The 16,612-nt window shown below is 38.2% G+C and overlaps 1 protein-coding gene across 5 annotated transcripts in view; it reads left to right on the forward strand.

Moving 5' to 3' along the window:
* Window positions 1-16,612, forward strand: part of TRAF3 (TNF receptor associated factor 3) — a 69,249-nt gene that overhangs the window by 18,697 nt on the left and 33,940 nt on the right. For 4 of the 5 annotated variants that reach the window (XM_008919484.4, XM_018082213.3, XM_018082214.3 and 1 more), the window contains exon 2: window positions 15,818-16,074. In XM_008919484.4, the coding sequence (XP_008917732.4) occupies window positions 15,833-16,074 (242 nt within the window). In that variant the 5' untranslated portion in view covers window positions 15,818-15,832. Of the gene's footprint in view, window positions 1-1,485; window positions 1,630-15,817; window positions 16,075-16,612 lie in introns of all 5 variants that reach the window. The other variant, XM_018082211.3, reaches the window with a different exon arrangement.

Here is a 16,612-nt window from a genome sequence, read left to right on the forward strand (position 1 = left end):
GATCTCCTTTTTGTATGAGTAAACACTTATTCCTGTAGTTTTCGATAAATCTCACTGCTGGGCTATTTTTCCCAGCTACTGTGTTTCTAGAATGAGCCAGGTTGGGCTTTCCTTGGCCAGCGGTTTTTTTTGCCAGAATCTGTAACCAGTCGTTAGCATGTTACTTAATGTAATTATGGAAAATAGCGTGGCTGCTACTTTCAGTAGCAGTAGCCTTTCCTTTCTACCTCCTGAGGACCAAAGGCAAATTGTAGCATGTGACTAAGATTAAAAAAAAAAAATCAGAGCCACAAAAAATGACTCATTTATAGATGTGGAAGTTTGTGGCGTTTCTCCTGACTAGATAAATCTTATCTTGGTCTCATGTTACAAAGTTCCCATGCTTTAGCTGTGGCAACAGGAATGAAAGCCCAGCAGGTTGAGTGGCAGGTAAGCCTTTCTGTGGCTGTCTGACCTTCCATAACCAGCTCTGTGTGACTGCTGAGGCTGACCCATCTTCACAGCATTCTGTGCAGGATGACAGCTGGGAGCATGCTGCCGAGCTGGGCCCTTGGTGCTGGTCTGCTTAGGGTCCCCTGGGAACATCACCTCTGCCCTGGCACCACGGAGTAGCTGCTCACATCTGTCAGAGTTCACAGACGCTGTGGGACTCTGTGGTAGGTGGATGCAAACTTCTTTGGCAAGAGTTGAGAAACTGAAATTCTTGTAAAATGTGGTCATAAACTGTAAATGGCCAGGTGAGGTTATTGCTGTGTGGTTACAAAATGTTGGCCTTGATATGTAAATATGAGAGAGACTGTGGGGACTTCGGTGGCGTGGGCATTGTTGTGGTATTTGTTACATCTGAATTTTACTGTCACATTTAGGAATGCACATCGATACAGACTGATGAAGATTTGTATTACACTTTCAGACTATTTTCTTCTTTTTCTCTGTGCTTGTGAAAGTTCCAGGATCAAAAAAGCTTTCCTAAACCAAGTTGCTTCCTTCTAATGATCTCTTGGAATATTGTCATAGGGTGGGTTTTCTTAAGAAACACTCTGCAGAACAATTAATTATTTTCCCAGAATTGTGTTGATGTTTTCAAATGGAATTTATTCAGACTGTTTCCAAGAAAATGGCACTGCTTTGAAGATTTTATACAGTCTAATGATGTTCATTGTATCTGGGTGGAAAAGTTTGTGTGTGGGTGAAGGCAGGAAAGAACTGTGATTTTTTTACTTTGTTCACGTCCTTTAAAATGCAGATTTTTTTAAGTCCTTTATGAACAATAGTGGAAGAGAAGAAAACAGTGGTTTAAAACTCATGTTGATAAGTTACATACAATATTCTGTGTTATTTATCTTAGGTTATTTTTTAAATTTATCATTAAGAATTAGTTTGATATTTCTTCAGTTTCATTAGAGCCAATTTAACAAATGCTGAGAAGCCTGTTGTAGGGTTTTTGAATGAAGGTAATGTAACTCAAACTTTTTCTTTCTTCAGGGCAAAGAAAGAAACCAGGCAGACTGTAGCAAAGCTCCCCTTATTGGCATGAGTAAAGAGAACCCTAACAGAGCACTGAGAAAGCCTATTCTTCTTTCTCCTCAAGCTGCGGATCAAATGAGATTCAAATAAAACGAAGGAAATGTAAGCAATCAGATAGTCTTCCAAATTTGGGGGAAGGGAGGAGTATTAGTGTGGGAAGAAAAGAAGTATTCAGATTTTGATCAAGAAAGCTGTTGCACAAACTTTGGAAGTCAAGAGCTTTTTTTAAGCTAACAATTCCCCTTTTAATGTTATAGTCTCTTCAGTTGTCTGTGAAGGAGAATTGTTATGTGAGAAGGAGCATATAATTTTCAGACTGATACAGAGGTTACCTGTTAGCACATAGTTAGTGAGGAGGTTAGAAAAAGCAGTAAGAACAAAGGTTGGGCAAGAACTGTCAAGGTTTTCAACCTTTATGCCATTCTGGCAGCAACTGTGATAGTGATGACATATTTGAATGGAAAATGGTCTCGTAACCTGTTCTTAAGGTGAACCTTTTCTAAAGAGTACATTCTAAGAAAATACATATGTTTTATGGGATCTGCTAGTTTGGACACTCACCTTTAATCTTCTAATGCCAGTAACTTGTGGGTTGCTTGAAACCACATTCACATACGTGGCATGTTCTTTGGTTGGCACTGCCACTGCTTTATGTGGCTGTGATACAGTAAAATTCTTGCTTTTGTTTTTAATGTAAGGTTTTTTGATGGCTGGGAAAAATCTCAGATTTGTCAAACATGAAAATTCTGATAACATTGGATAATCTTTGAAGAAGAAGTTTGATATACTTTCTCTCATAGGTTTCTTTTGTCTTCTCTTTGGGTACATGGCTGAACTGGGCTGTACTCAGTCAAGATTTCATGAGCTTGCTAGTTAATTGTTAGGAGACAAATTGCTGCTACCTTTATTAAGGAGTTCGTGATTATTTTTTGTTAATTTATTTTTTCCTCCTAAAGCATGAACATTTGGATAGAAAAGAACATTTTACCTGAGCGGTCTTTTTACTGCATTTTGAAGTAGGTTCTTAGGACTCAAGCAAAATATTTTTCTGCTTACCTGCCATCTCAAAGTTTACTGAAAATCTCCATTTTGCTTTGTTTTTAATTCATCGTCTGGTCATACACATAATATTTCCTCTTTACATCAAAAATGTAATACAACCCTTTATGAGGATGAGCATTTATTTTGATGACTTTGTTCTGAATTTTTGTGTGCAATCCACTCAGCATTTCACTGCTCCTATGATAAAAGATAGATACCAGGAGTATATATTCTGAAAATCTGTGTTGTTAATTTTTGTGTTGTGCATCAAGGTGAAACTTGACTGTGGTAGTGAAGGGCTTGATTGAAACTATTGATCAAAACTCAGCAGATGAGAGAAAAAAAGGGGCAATATAAAGGATAGCATATGAGTACCAAAGTTGTATTAAGAGGTGAACACTTATGTGCTTATTATATCCGGCTTATATCTGGAAATTGTTTTAAAAAACCGGATGATGACATATCAATAGAGATTTAAAATTTTCTTGTCCTCTTTCAGCTGAACTTAATATACTGTGGATTTGCCTTAATTACATCTGTTGTTGGCCCTCTATCTTCTGTAAGCACGCTAATGAGATCCCTTACTTCAGTGAGGCACAGAAGCTGTTGGGATTGATAACATATCCTTGTTCCAAAATGGAATAGCCTTCACTTTTACCAATCACAGCCATTGCCAGCACAGCTGTCAGCACATAAGTATAACTCTGGTGCAGTCAATACCCAGGAGAATAAATTACTGAAACTATATGAAGAAAAAAATGCAGTGTGAGTTTACAATATACCTTATTTAATCATTTTTTCCCCCTGAATAACTGTCCTGAATAGTGGAAAATTGTTAAAAAAGAACAAAATGAACCAAAACCCAAGTTTTGACACTGTATGATTAACCTGCAGAACTCACTGATCTGTGATAACAGTAAGAATTTTCTGCTCTTGGCCTCAAAATAATTGCTTGTAAGGCCAGCAGATGTATAGAGGAAATGGGAATCAGCCTTAACAGATGCTTTGGAGCTACATTTTTTCCCCTTTTTCTTCCTCTTGCCTCTCCACTAATGTGTTGTAGCTGCTGTATAATGATGGAAAAGAAACCCAGGAACTGGTTTGTGTCTGGCTTCATGGATCCACGTTGCAGCATTTTAGATGTATTTTGGGACTTTATGTAGAAAGTGCATTTATATGTTCTGAATTGGATTAAATTTGACACTTTTTGGGGATTTTCTAAAGGCAGCAGTAGAAGAACTTCCAAAACAGCATGAAACAGGCAGAAGAAAGGATTCTTCAGAAAAGCATTTACAATGTTAAGGTGGTAGTTCTCCTTATAGAGAGAGATACAGGTGTCTTGACCTCTCTAGCTCTTTGTCTATAATATTATGCCTAGTGTTTTAGGATCCTGAAATTGCTTCATAAGATCATAAAGCATTAGAAGGTTCAGTTTAGTTGGAGAACATCATGAAAAAAATCTCTTACAAAACTAAGAAGGGTGGGCAGGTGATTTCTTCTTATCCAGACTTCTAGGAGGATTTATCTCACTAGAAGAGTCTAAAAATAATACTTCCTACTGATGTAGAACACTTCAGGCCAGAGATGCTATAAAAGGTAAGCAATACTTTGCTTATTTTACAGTTTAAGGGGAAATGAAGTGGTGAAGTCATAAAATCATGTAGCCGTTCAGTGGAATTTGGGGGGAAAAGAAATCCAAACTGCTGCTGTAATATTGGAAGCTTCATTGCCTAGATACAAGTTATTTACAAAAAGTGGGGAATCAGCACTATCTCCTCTGAAATGTCATTAGCAGTGCAACATCCTATAAGCTCTAATCTTAGAACTTAAGCCCCTTGCTCTAACAGTGAGCATCTTCTGCATACTTTTAAATCTGGCATTTGCTCCAGTTGGAAATTATTCTTTGCATTCTGTATATCTAGACTGTGCCTATGTGAATCTTTATAATGCAGGCAGATAGTCTTTATGAGTGTAAATCCTCCAAGGAATCTCTGACTATTCCCATTTAGTGTCTAGTGTAACACCGGGAGGCTTTCAGGTTTGAATTTTCAAAAATAAAAATGCATGTTTAAATGTTAGATTGCCATTAATACATTGAACAAAATTGCTGTATTCAGAATTTATTTGGTAGAGGTGAACATGATTTCATTAATATTAACTAGAGAAGCCCTCAGGCATTAAGCATGCAAAAAGAATCTTCAGCTAGAAGTGTCAACTTCATATTCCAAATCTGAAGACACAAATCTCTTTAAGCCTTGTGGATGGTGTGGAAAGCACCAGTTTTAACATGTCTCTGAAGCAGCAGCAATACTGTACAGTTCTACCAGAAGTTTCTTGGAAAGGTTGCTACCACTTCTGTTAAACTTCTTTTGGCTGTGTAACAGTGATAAGCACTGGTTTTTGGGTGGTGATGTGAAATTCAGTGAGAAAAATGCACAAGTTACTCTTAAAATCTTCACATTAAGTATATTGTAAAGGATAACATTGTCATAGATTTTTGTTAATTCTCTTAAGCCAGTGCAATGGAAACCTTCAAAGGGACCTGTTTTTTTTTTTAAACCTTAGTAGTATCCAGTCTGAACCAGTGCTGTAGAGATGGTTTGTTCTCAAGATGTCAACGGTATCAATTGATCTGAAACTTCCAGATCAGCAGTTGATATAAACCTGCAGGCATCAGATAAAAGATTTAAGGTTGGCAAAAAAATAATAAAGTAGTTTGCTCTCTGGGAAAGTAATCACAAAGAAGAGAGAAACTAAGAGAAACTGGGACAGGAACTAGGAAATTGCAAGGAGATTCCAGGTAAAAGAAGCTTTTAATGAGACCTTACAGCTGGAAAAATGAATACTGTCATACACCAGAAGGCACTTGTGTCTAACATAGACTTGGCTTTCAGTAGCACATTCCCAAAGTCTGTGTTTACTACAAGAGGAAGTAGTACATTGCTGGGAAACATGTTTTTGGAATCTAAATCTTCCCTTTTGAAAAATTAACACCTCAATAAAGGTGAGAAATGCTTTAGATAGCAGTGAACATGAAGTTCTGGTTATGAATGCTATGACAAATCTGGATAAAGGGTCTATGACTTTCTCAACCTTGTTTTTTTTCTTCCTGAAAACTCAACTTCAGTAACACATTTTTACTAGAGATGTAGAAATTTAAATGCACTTTAGTATAACTAGAAATACTAGCACAAGTGGTCTAGAGGTTTGGGGGTTCTTTTAAATTTTTTTTTCTGTGGTTTTGTTTTCTTTCTTCCAGATTCCATTTACAAATTTCACTTAAGATTAGTGAGAGGTTGTGCATGAATGAGTGTCTTCCAGGCAGTTCAGTGTTAAATAAAATATTCTGACAATGTCACTTGCTGTTGTTAATTTCTAGAGTTTGATTAATATTTAGGGCAGTGTGAAAAAGTATATCTTTCATACCTGTGTTCATAGTATGCTGTAGTCAATGGGATAAAATGGAAGAGCAGGAAACGTTTTATGTGGGTGAGTTAACTTCCATAGAAGACAGGATAGATTTTTTTTTTTTAGCTTTGGATGTAGGATTAGAAATCTTACTTTGGTTAGAGTTGAAAGAATTTCATGTGGAAGTGAGATGCTGTGCTCTCAGTTTTCTGGTATGGTCCTTTTTAGTTCCACAGTTCTTGGTTTCAGTGTTGAGTTCAAAAAGTTCGGAGCCATATTTGAAGTTGCATTCTGTTTCATTTACCAGCTTCCTCTGAACTCCTCTGTGTTCAGAATTTCCTGGGAGGATTATTTTTGTTAAAGATGAGCTGCATTTTAAAATTAATTAAGTAATATTTTGTGGGGATTCTCGAGAAGGTAGTTTAGCTGTAATTATTCTTAATAAGCCTCTTGAAGTGCTTTGGTTTTTTTTCTTTTTATTTGCTCCTCTCTACACCTTTGCCTTCACATACTTTCATCTAATAATTTTAGAAGATGAGGTAAAAAATTTTAAGACAGGTAGTACTTCTGCTGAGATTTCAAGGCTGGATTCATTAAGAGACAGCACAGATGCACTCTGTTGGGAACTGGCAATGCAGAAAGTATTCTTCATGCATTTGGCAGACAGCAGAGTAGATAGACTTCTGATTTGAAGAATATGTGTTGCTATTCTGATAGACTTCTGAAATTTTGTTAGATTTGAAGCTAAAGATCTCTGATTAACAAAGTGGAAAAAAGTAGCATTAATCAATAGGTCTTGGTTTAAAAAAAAACCAACCAAAAACAAACAAAAAAAACCCCCAAACAAACCAACCAACCAAACAAACAAAACCCCAAAAAAACAAAAACACCAAAAAAAACCCCCCAAAAGGTTGAAAATAACTTTAAAAGATAGCAAGGATTTCTTGATTCTGACTTGGCGGCTTCAGAAATAAAGAGACTTTGGGGTCTGAAGTTGCTGTAATTTATTGAGTGAATTGTTTCTGATAATCATGCAGCTGATTTTTCTTGAAGGCACACCTCGGGAGGAAAAGGGGACTAGACTGGATCACTAGAGGATGACACATCTTTTTCCAGGACTGAGTGCTTGGGCTGGAATGATTTGAACATGCCATCTGCCTTAACCCTTGTTGATTCTTGTTAGGATTTGTCGTGGCTGGTTCAAATTTACTGTTGCCCAGTCATAGCAGTCAGAAGTGGGAAACATAGTGAGTGACTTACCTTTTGGGTGTCTGTGATTTAACACTGCCACTTGTAACATGTGAACCAGGGACCTCTGTGCCATGCAATAAAAGCAAAGGAAGCATTAGCCTTGCTGTAAAACAAGAAGTTGAGGAAATGTGGACAGATGGAAATAGCTTTCCATAAAAACAGACTATTCAGAATGTGAATATAAGCTGTTTCTTTCCTATTTTTCTCTTCAAAGCATATATAAACCCATTTTGTAAGAGGAAACTACCTTTAATTTCAAATAATATGATTTTCATGCTGTTTCCAATAATATTTTACCTAGATATTTTTCTTCTGTGGTAGATAGAACTTTTCCTTTATAAACAGAGCCAGAAGTTAAAAAAAAAAAAAACCAACAACTCATGGTGTTTATCCACTTCCTCCACATAGGACTGTCATATGTATCTCAGTCATGGACGTCCCCTGAACAGCAGAGGAAGAGATTAAAGTACACTTTTTTTCTGTGATCATCTAATCATCTTTTGATCTTTTGTATTCTTTATCTACTTCTACTAAAAGCCTTGTGTAGAAATACAGATCCCAACTGGGGGTTAACTTCATAGGTGAAATGCAATAGCCTTGTCTGTGGGTTCAGGAGAGAAAAGAGAACCTGAATTGGAATTCAGAATGCAGAAGAATACTCGCAGTGAGCTTGGACAGCATTTCTCTTACGTGTTATCTTGTGACCCAGGCTTTCAAAGCTTAAGAGGTCTTTTGATTTCTAAAAGATGTTTTTGATTTCTTGCACTTTAAATGATGTTATACTGTATTTTGGTAGCCCACTGAGATTACAAAGTAATTACTGAGAGCTGTAGATAGCAAGCATAAGTCAAAATACAAACACTTTGTTTTTCATACTGCCTCAGGCTGAATCTTAAACTTGTTTGTCCAACCAATTTGTCATGATTCAAAGGAATGCTGTTAACTTTCAAAAAAGTAATAGCTGAACACAGTGTCACATAAAAACCATCTTTCCTTAGTTGCACTGACTTTTTCTGCTGTCTTTTTTATATATAAAAATTAATCCTTTTTAAAGTTGTGGAGTTTTCTTTCTCCCATGCTGTACAGTATGTGTTAGACTAAATGTTAATTCTATGCAACATAATATTGACACTAAAAGTGTCAGTCCCTGGGCTCTTGGGCACTCCGAACTATATAAATACTATGTTATTATTTATAAATATTTTTATTCTCATCTCCTAATGTTGATGTAATTACTTTCCTCATCTATCCTCTATTTAGAATTTAGAAATTTGTCACACTGAGCAAGAGGGAGCATATGTTAGAACTGTTTTCATGAAAACGTAGTCCAGCAGACTTGCTGGACTTGAGTCCCCTTGTACTGGCATGCTATTTTGTTTAATCCTATAAGACACTTCACATGAACGTGTGGACTTGTTATTGAAAGAAATAGAGTCAAGGAAAGTGATAAGATAATAAAACAACATAAGATGTAGCTTACCACTCCTTTTCATCTCTTGAGTCATCTTGCAAACTAGAGCATGGGAAATACACGTTTGTGATTCAAGTGACAGGCACGGTTGTTCCTTTGCCAGAATATCAAGATAGCATCTTCTGATTATACTTCCGATTTCTAGGTCAGATAGGAAAAGAAGGAACAGCTTGTACCTTCCAAGCCAAAAACAGTTTTGTATTTAGTTCAGTAACTTCTACAGTCTTAGAGCCCTTGGAGATTGTGGTGAAATCTGGTTTAGTTGCTTGAGAACATAGCAGTTCATGTATCAGAATAGGCCTTTTTCCTGCCTGGGAATATCACACCATAACTGCTACAATAAAATTTCTCACAGAGTTAAGTGCTTGAAGAGGTTGCAGTATCCTACCCTGTTAGTGTTTGAAAACTCAGCTGTGAACAACCTGATTTGACTTTGAAGCTGGCCTTGCTCTGAACAGGAGGTTGGGCTCGATGACCTCCCGAGCTACCTTCCAACCTCAGCAGCTGGGATACTGCCCTGATAAGTGGCTTTGGAGAGCTTGCAAATGGCAGAAGCTTCTTGTGTGGAGAATACTAAGTGTGTGTCTTCTGTGTGTTTTCAAATGTTTGTCCTATCTGCTTATAGCCAAGCACTGTTTTTTTTCCTGTTGATCTTCATCTGTTCTATTATGTGAATGATCTCAAGGTCTTAGGAAATCATTGGGCAAAGTTTAAAGTAGTCAAAATACCCAATTTATTTTAACACAAGAAAAAATAAGTTTTAAATATCAATGCTGCTTTTATTTCTGTACAGGAATTAGACTTAGTATTTGAATTTATATATATGAAAGAAGGTGAGGAGTGGTCTCATATTGTTTACTGTGTAAAGTTTTATTAGTGTTGATGACTAGCAACCCTTCCCTGTCCTTCCCTACCCCCTCTCACAATATTCTCTTAAAGCATATGCTGGAAATACCTAAACCTCTGGTTAGTTGGTCCTATCTATGCTCTACAGAAATAGTGAATAGAACTTCAAGCATGAAAAATGCACGGAGATAAAAATAAATAAATCAGTAGTTCCCCTGTACAAACAAGAGGAGTGAAAGTGCCAGGACTTCTGACCTCACACAAAACAAATTTGATGGATGATTGTCTGCTTTCAAACCTGCCACTCCAGTGCTGCCTCTGTCACGGCCTAAGTATTTTTGTGGAGTGATTTGAGCCATTTGCATTTTATTTATCAGTTGTTCAGTGCCCTTGTCAAAACTCAAGTGTGGGGGTTTTGCCAGAGGGTCAGGCTGAGGTGTGGTGGGTGTTGTGAGAATGGCCCGCTGCAGTTTAGAGCTCTCAAGCATGAAGGTCTTGAGTCGAGATTCCCGTGGCAGCCTCCCTGCCATGACATGTGTGTACTGAGTAAATTGATAATATGTTGTCCCCAATATACTGCTTTCAGCTTGCATTGTTGTTTTAACAAGTAATCAGGGTATGACAGTATATGTTGCATATTATAATTGCACTCAGAAGCAGAACCAAGTCAGAAGACTTGTCTAAAAGACAGTGAAAGAAAGATGGACGTTCTTTTCAGTAAGTATGTGCTAGGAATTTATTAGAAGCTATAAAATGCTGAAATATAAGACAAAGGAAAAGTTCAGATTGTTTTAATAATTTAATTTTAAGATAAAGATTTCTGTGTGCTAACTTGAAGCAATAATTCTTGATGATGGAAAGCAAGTGAGCTGGGAAGACTGAAGAGCTTCAGTCAGGTACAAGTCCAGGTACCTGGTTATCTGGCTCTCTGAGGATATCCTGTAGAGTACAGAAGAAAATTCTGTGAAGAGCAGTGAAACTCTTGAAATCTGGTTTCCTACAACATTGTTTTTTTTTTTTTTTTTACTCCTACTCCCCCCCCTCCTCACAAAAAAAACCCAAACCAACCGTTATGATATAGGAGGAGACTAAGACCATGAAGTTTGCTGGGACAGGAGGGAGCAGGTGTTCTTGGCGGGTTTGGATCTAACTGTGTACTTGCTGGCTGACTGACAGACCTCACAGAGGAGGTGCACTTTTATAGCCTCTTGCTCAATGGGACACTATGTTAAGTTTCTCTTTCTGTTCCACACATAGCTGTGCATTTTCACGAAACCTCTCTGTCCAGTTGGTTCCCAAGTGTTTTTGAGAGGTTGGGAGGAGACACAAGCACAGTCACAAGCCCTTATCTCATTAAAAGCTGGACTGGAAAAACACACCCCAGGCTACCAAAAAAAAGACCTAGTTAGGATGAGGTACTGAAGTTTGTGTCGTTTCACACTTTTTAGATACTAAATTTTTTGAAGAGGAAGGGTTAAATCATCTCATTGGTCACTTTTCTGCTGTGATCTTAAGCTCCCTGTCCCACTTAGGTTTCTCTTTCAAAGCTTAATTTAGATATTGTGCATGCAGTGCTGTTCTGTTTGAAGAACTTCTGTTTTCAGTGCAGTTTGTAATTTGATCAAAAAAGCTTTGCTGTCCTACAGTAATAACCAAATTAAATTGTATCATCCATTATCCTCTTCTAAGGTACTGTAATGAAAACATTTATTTCTAATAGCTTTTTGCCCTTTTTGAATTTCAAAACTTTGGCAGAAGCTTATTGTTGTCGATATGCTGAAACTGTCTCCATGCAGAGCTTGCTAGGTGCCAAATCCCATGGTACCTGTTGCAATCAAATTTTTTTGGGTGTTTTAGATTAAATGAGAGGTAATTTTTTTTCTGTTAAGATGCAAATTTATTTTGAATTTTTATGGAAACTGTATTGTATTTCTATGTCACAAATTGGTTTTATTCCCAAAGAGCAAATTGTAAATGTAGGTGGTAATACAGAATACTCATGCAGATTTCTAGGATGTTTGCCCTCTCCGCAGCGAGAACAACATCCTTGCTTAAACAAGGAAAGAGCAAAATGCCTTTTGTTTGGGAACCCCCGTGCTTTCTAAATCCTGGAATATCTTTGTCAGTAAACTCACTTTTGCTTCCAGTTTCTAACCCTCTGTACTAATGTTAGTATGAGTTAAGCACCAACAAATTGTTCAAACTTTTATTGCAGTATACACAACCTGAAATATTAACTGAGGTCCAGCCTCAGTTGCTTGAATACCACTTGTATTGACCAAATTGGAGCTTGGTGAGACCTGACAGACTGGAGCAAGCAGTGTCACACATCTGATGGCCAGAACAATCTATTTCTGTTACTCTCATACTGGCATATGCTGGCTGCAGGAGAGGGGGCTGGAAGAATGTAATCAACAGTAGACAGAATCAGCCTTTGGTGACTGTGCCTCTTTTTATGTGCTTATCTGTCCTGAAGAGTGATTGTCCAAGACTTAACAGTTTAAAAAGACATCTAAAAGTCACATTCTTCCATTGTGATGATTTTTCCCAGGGATAAGAAACTGGAGCATAAGAAATAGCTAGTGATTAATTAGGCATTAAGATTTAGCTTGCTGAATAAGAACTGGAGTCCTTGGATTGATGGCAGCTTGCCATGCCTTTAGGAATCAGAGGCCCTCACTAGAACTGGCCTATCTTGAGTGTTCTAGCCAGGCTCCTCTCCCTGCTCCCTGGAAGTTTGTTATCTTCACTGCCTAAGTGCACAGTGTCTTACTGAGGTGTGACTTCAAAATTGCTTCTTGTTGGCAGTTTAAAACATGATTATCAGGGTATAATCTGAGTCCTGCTGTTAAAGGTTCCTGAAAAGGAAAAGAAGCCATTGCAGATGATACCCTGCAGTGGTATGGAAACCATAACAGAAAGCTGTTTGCCAAAGGGTGGCAGCTGAACTGTTTGTACCATCTAAGCTTGTGTTTACCACTGATCCCACATACAGGTGTAAGAGCACTTAACTCATATGCATAAGGGCATAGCTCTGTGCATACAAATACCTGTGTGCAGTTTGATAGGCATCACTTCTCCCCACCCCCTTGTAAATGCAGGTCTTTCACTGTAATAAGGTTCAGATGTTCTTTTAAGCCCAGTTCTCTGTTGTATTTTATGAAAGTACTTAATGAATGGCTTCCTAGTTTTGCTGCATAAGAAAATCCTGGCATTCAGGGTATTGTGGAAGAGCATTCTTTACCAGGCTGGCTGCTCTGGTGCTGCGCTTGTTTAGCTTTTCTGATTTGACAGACTTTTATTCATAAAATAAATATAAAACCCAAGGCAGACAAATCTGACTGTTAGGCATATTGCATAGTACATTTTATTTGTCAGTGTGCTTTCTGGTGGTTTTCTGTGACAAGATATCCAATAAGTCAATTCCAAAAGTGCAGTCCTGTGGAGCCCTGTGCAGTTTATTTTGGTATGAAATCTCTCTTGACAGCTGACAGTCCAGCCCCGAGCAGTTTCGTGTCTCTGTGAAACTCTCACCTGCTGCTCATTTGGCATTTGGTACTCTTTCTCTGTTGAATATTCTCCTGTCACCCGTGCCTGCCTCCTTGTGACTAATTATTCAGTTTCCTTGAAGAAATCATGCTTTTGGAAGACTTCACATCTTCTTTAGCTTCTTTTTGTTTGGAAGAAACTTAATGGAGAAGCAGACATTTAGTGGTGTGACTTATGAGTTCAGCAACTTTGTGCTCTCTTGTCTGGCCAGTTCTCCTGTCAACATCTCTTTTAGTGCCTCTTTTTCCTCAATTTCTTTTGTGGGTCAGAAGCAGGCCATGTCTTGTTTTATTCTGTCATTTTAAGGAAAGTAAAATGTGCTGTTCTTACCAGTCAACATGCTTGAAGTTGGCTTTTGACTTCAAGAATTGACAGAATGGTGGAGGCCTTGAATATGATTTTAAAAAGGCGCAGTTGCAGGGGGGGAAGAGGCATTAGTATCTATCTACAAATTATGAATTGGGGAACTGAAACCTTTACAGATTCCTAAACTGCAAATGCCAAATGAAGCTTTTCCCACAGTCGTGCACAAGAAGCAAGTCTGTAGTAAGTCCACTCTGTTTCACCATCACCAGTCTGGATGCTTATGGAGTTGCACTTTTTCCCCCCCCCTCCCTTTCTAATCTCCTTTTCTCTTAGAACTTCAGCAGAGGTCCTAAGCTCATGACCGGGTTCCCTCATGTCCAACCGTGGATGTTCAGTGGCATCGGTCATGCCTTGGGCAGTCTCTAAAACTAGACTACTGTCAGCTGCTGTCCTTTCTCAGTCATGGTACTTCTCAACCTCCCTGTCCTTGTGTTGTGTTCTCGGCAGCAATTTCATTTCTTGTGTGCTGGTTACAATCTTGAGTTGCCTCTTCAGTGTCATCATTATTTGTTGGCTTTTTTATGCTTGCTGCTGAAACTAGCTCAGGCTTTGCTTCCTTCCCTGGTCTGAAATAAGTTGAATTTCCTCGTTAATGAGAAGTGTGACTTACTTGCAGTTCAGCACTGACTTTTCAGTTCTTTCAGATACTGTTCTGTCAATACATAAGTCTCTGAAGAGCAGACAAGTAACAGAATAACATTCTGAATAAATTCAAATTATGAATCAGAATTTATAGTTGCCTTTCAGTTAACATAGAACCTGTTTTTGAGGGGTTTGGGGAATTGTTTTGGTGGTTTTGAATAAGACCCAATCATTGGATCTATGTGCTGAGTTATGAGGATGGTTTCCTTGGGCTCTCTCTGTTTGATGGACATACAGAGAGGCTTTCCTCTGGGTTAGGGGGCAGTAAAGTGAGAAATCTTCGCTCAACACCTCTACCCTTGCTCAGCTGGTGTTGTAAAAACATGCAGTGGTCTCAGCAATGAGTCACAGTGATTTTGTCTTTTGTTTCTGTAAATAACAATCAGCATGAGAAATCAAAGAAACTTCCTTGTCTGTTTGGTGTGCATGGAGAATTCTGTACCAAAAGTTGCATTCTGCACTGATGCAGAAATGATCTACAGGAAAATAGATTTTGTTACAAGTGCATTGTTTTGGGCTTAGCAGGGGAAGATAAGAGATCAGAAAAACTGTGTACAAAAGAGTTTGTGTATTTGGAATGTGAGACATTTGACTCCCTTTGTGGTATTGGTGAATATACTTTTGTAATTGAGAAGTGAACTGGGACTTGTCTCCATTCTGCTTCTTAAAGTTGAATTATAACTATGGTAGTTGAGGCAACTGTAGAGTAGTGGAATAGGTTTATATCACAAATATCAGTTAACGTGGAGGGAGAATTGAAGTTTGCCTTTCTCATATGTAAATTGGTGTTGTATCCTCCAACTGCTTTCTCCTCCATATTCTGAGGTTTACTTAAGAGCACTTGCGCTTGTTTGATTATAAGATCGGCTAGGAAGTTATTGAAAACACATTTTAAAACTTAATCTGTGGTATTATTCCTCTGTTGCTCCACTAATGCTTTGCATGCTGACCTAGACAAAACATCGTCCAAGATAGTAGGTACTGTAATTCACTCTTCAACTGGATTAATTATTTTCTCAGCTACCTGTCAACTGTGCTTAGTCCTGGTGAATTAATCAAATTGCCATGTTATGTACGCCTTTCTCTGCTGTCAGTTAGGCTTTGGTGGCTTGTTCTCTTCATGTGAGGATGTACGATGAAAAGGTGGGAACGTGTCTAATAAGTAAAAGCCTGTTGTATTGTTCTAAAACAGACTTAAAAGCAGCGTGTGTTACACTTTGCTATTGCGTGGGACAGACAGGAAGAGTTGTCAGTGGAGCCTGTATAGGACACTGGTGGCTGTGTGTGTTTGCAGTAGCATTTGAACAGTATTACGTGTGGTCCTGTGCCAGTGCACCTTCTTCACCACACCCCTTGCTGCTTCCTCTCATGATAAAACTTCAGTCTTAAGCAATACTTTACAGAGAGAGAGAAGAAGATATGGAAGAATCCCTTATTTGTTCCTAGAGTGATGCCCATAATTAATGAACACTTTGCTTTCAGGAACAGATTTTAATTCTTTACCTTCTAGAGCCCTTGAAACACGTGGAGTATTTCACAGATTTGCTATGCTGAATATATTTAGGCAGTTATGTATGTATTATGCTCACATGATGTGTGGACATGTATCTGTTCCTGATGCTTTCTGTTTTTATGTAGTCTCTCAGATACTGTTTGTTTTATTTAAATGGCAAAAGAGGTCTTCATTTCTCAGTTTTTCTCACTTTTGATTCACAGAAACTATCTTAGAGCATGGACACCAGTAAGAAGTCAGAACCCCCTTTATCTGTAGAAATGGTACAACAAAGAGCCAATCCTGACCGCAGTCCTTCAGCATCGATTTATGTTCCAGAGCAAGGTGGCTACAAAGAGAAATTCGTAAATGCCGTGGAAGATAAGTATAAATGTGAAAAATGTCGCCTCATCTTATGCAATCCTAAACAGACTGAATGCGGACACAGATTCTGTGAAACCTGCATGAATACCTTGCTGAGGTATGTTTTTTGTAGTGATGGGACATGTTGATACCCTTAAACGTTGTGAACTACTGAAATTAGTGTGAACACCATTGTGGCTTTGGGAATATGTTAAGCTAACATAGGCTGCTCAAAGCAGCCTTCCACTGTTGCTTGCTTGATTATTTGTTATCCGTGTGCTGGTGCAAACATTTGTGCTCTACTCTGGGTTAGGATAAGACAGCTAAGCTTTCCATCAATATTGTTGAAAGAGTTGTTAAAGTGGTTTAATCCTGCGTAGGATGTGTTAGGTAAGAATTTCATTCTCTGAGGAGGCTAAACAGAGTGGCTATTTCACAAGACTTCTAACATGTTTAGTTTGGTGTTGAATACACGTAGTAAATTGTGTCTTTGTGGAGAAGTGAGCTTGCAGAGATTCCTTAGTGATGAAACCTAACATGGCTGTGGACCCAACCTTAGAGTTGGGTGGTGGGACCCCTTGGACAAATGTAACTGCTTGTGGAGCAGTTCCCCTGTAACCCCTCCAGCTGTTTGTCCTGGGACTTGTGTGTTTTGT

This window comes from Manacus vitellinus, unplaced genomic scaffold (assembly GCF_001715985.3).
Source record: "Manacus vitellinus isolate BGI_N305 unplaced genomic scaffold, ASM171598v3 scaffold_6_pilon, whole genome shotgun sequence".
NCBI classification, from domain to species: Eukaryota; Metazoa; Chordata; class Aves; order Passeriformes; family Pipridae; genus Manacus; species Manacus vitellinus.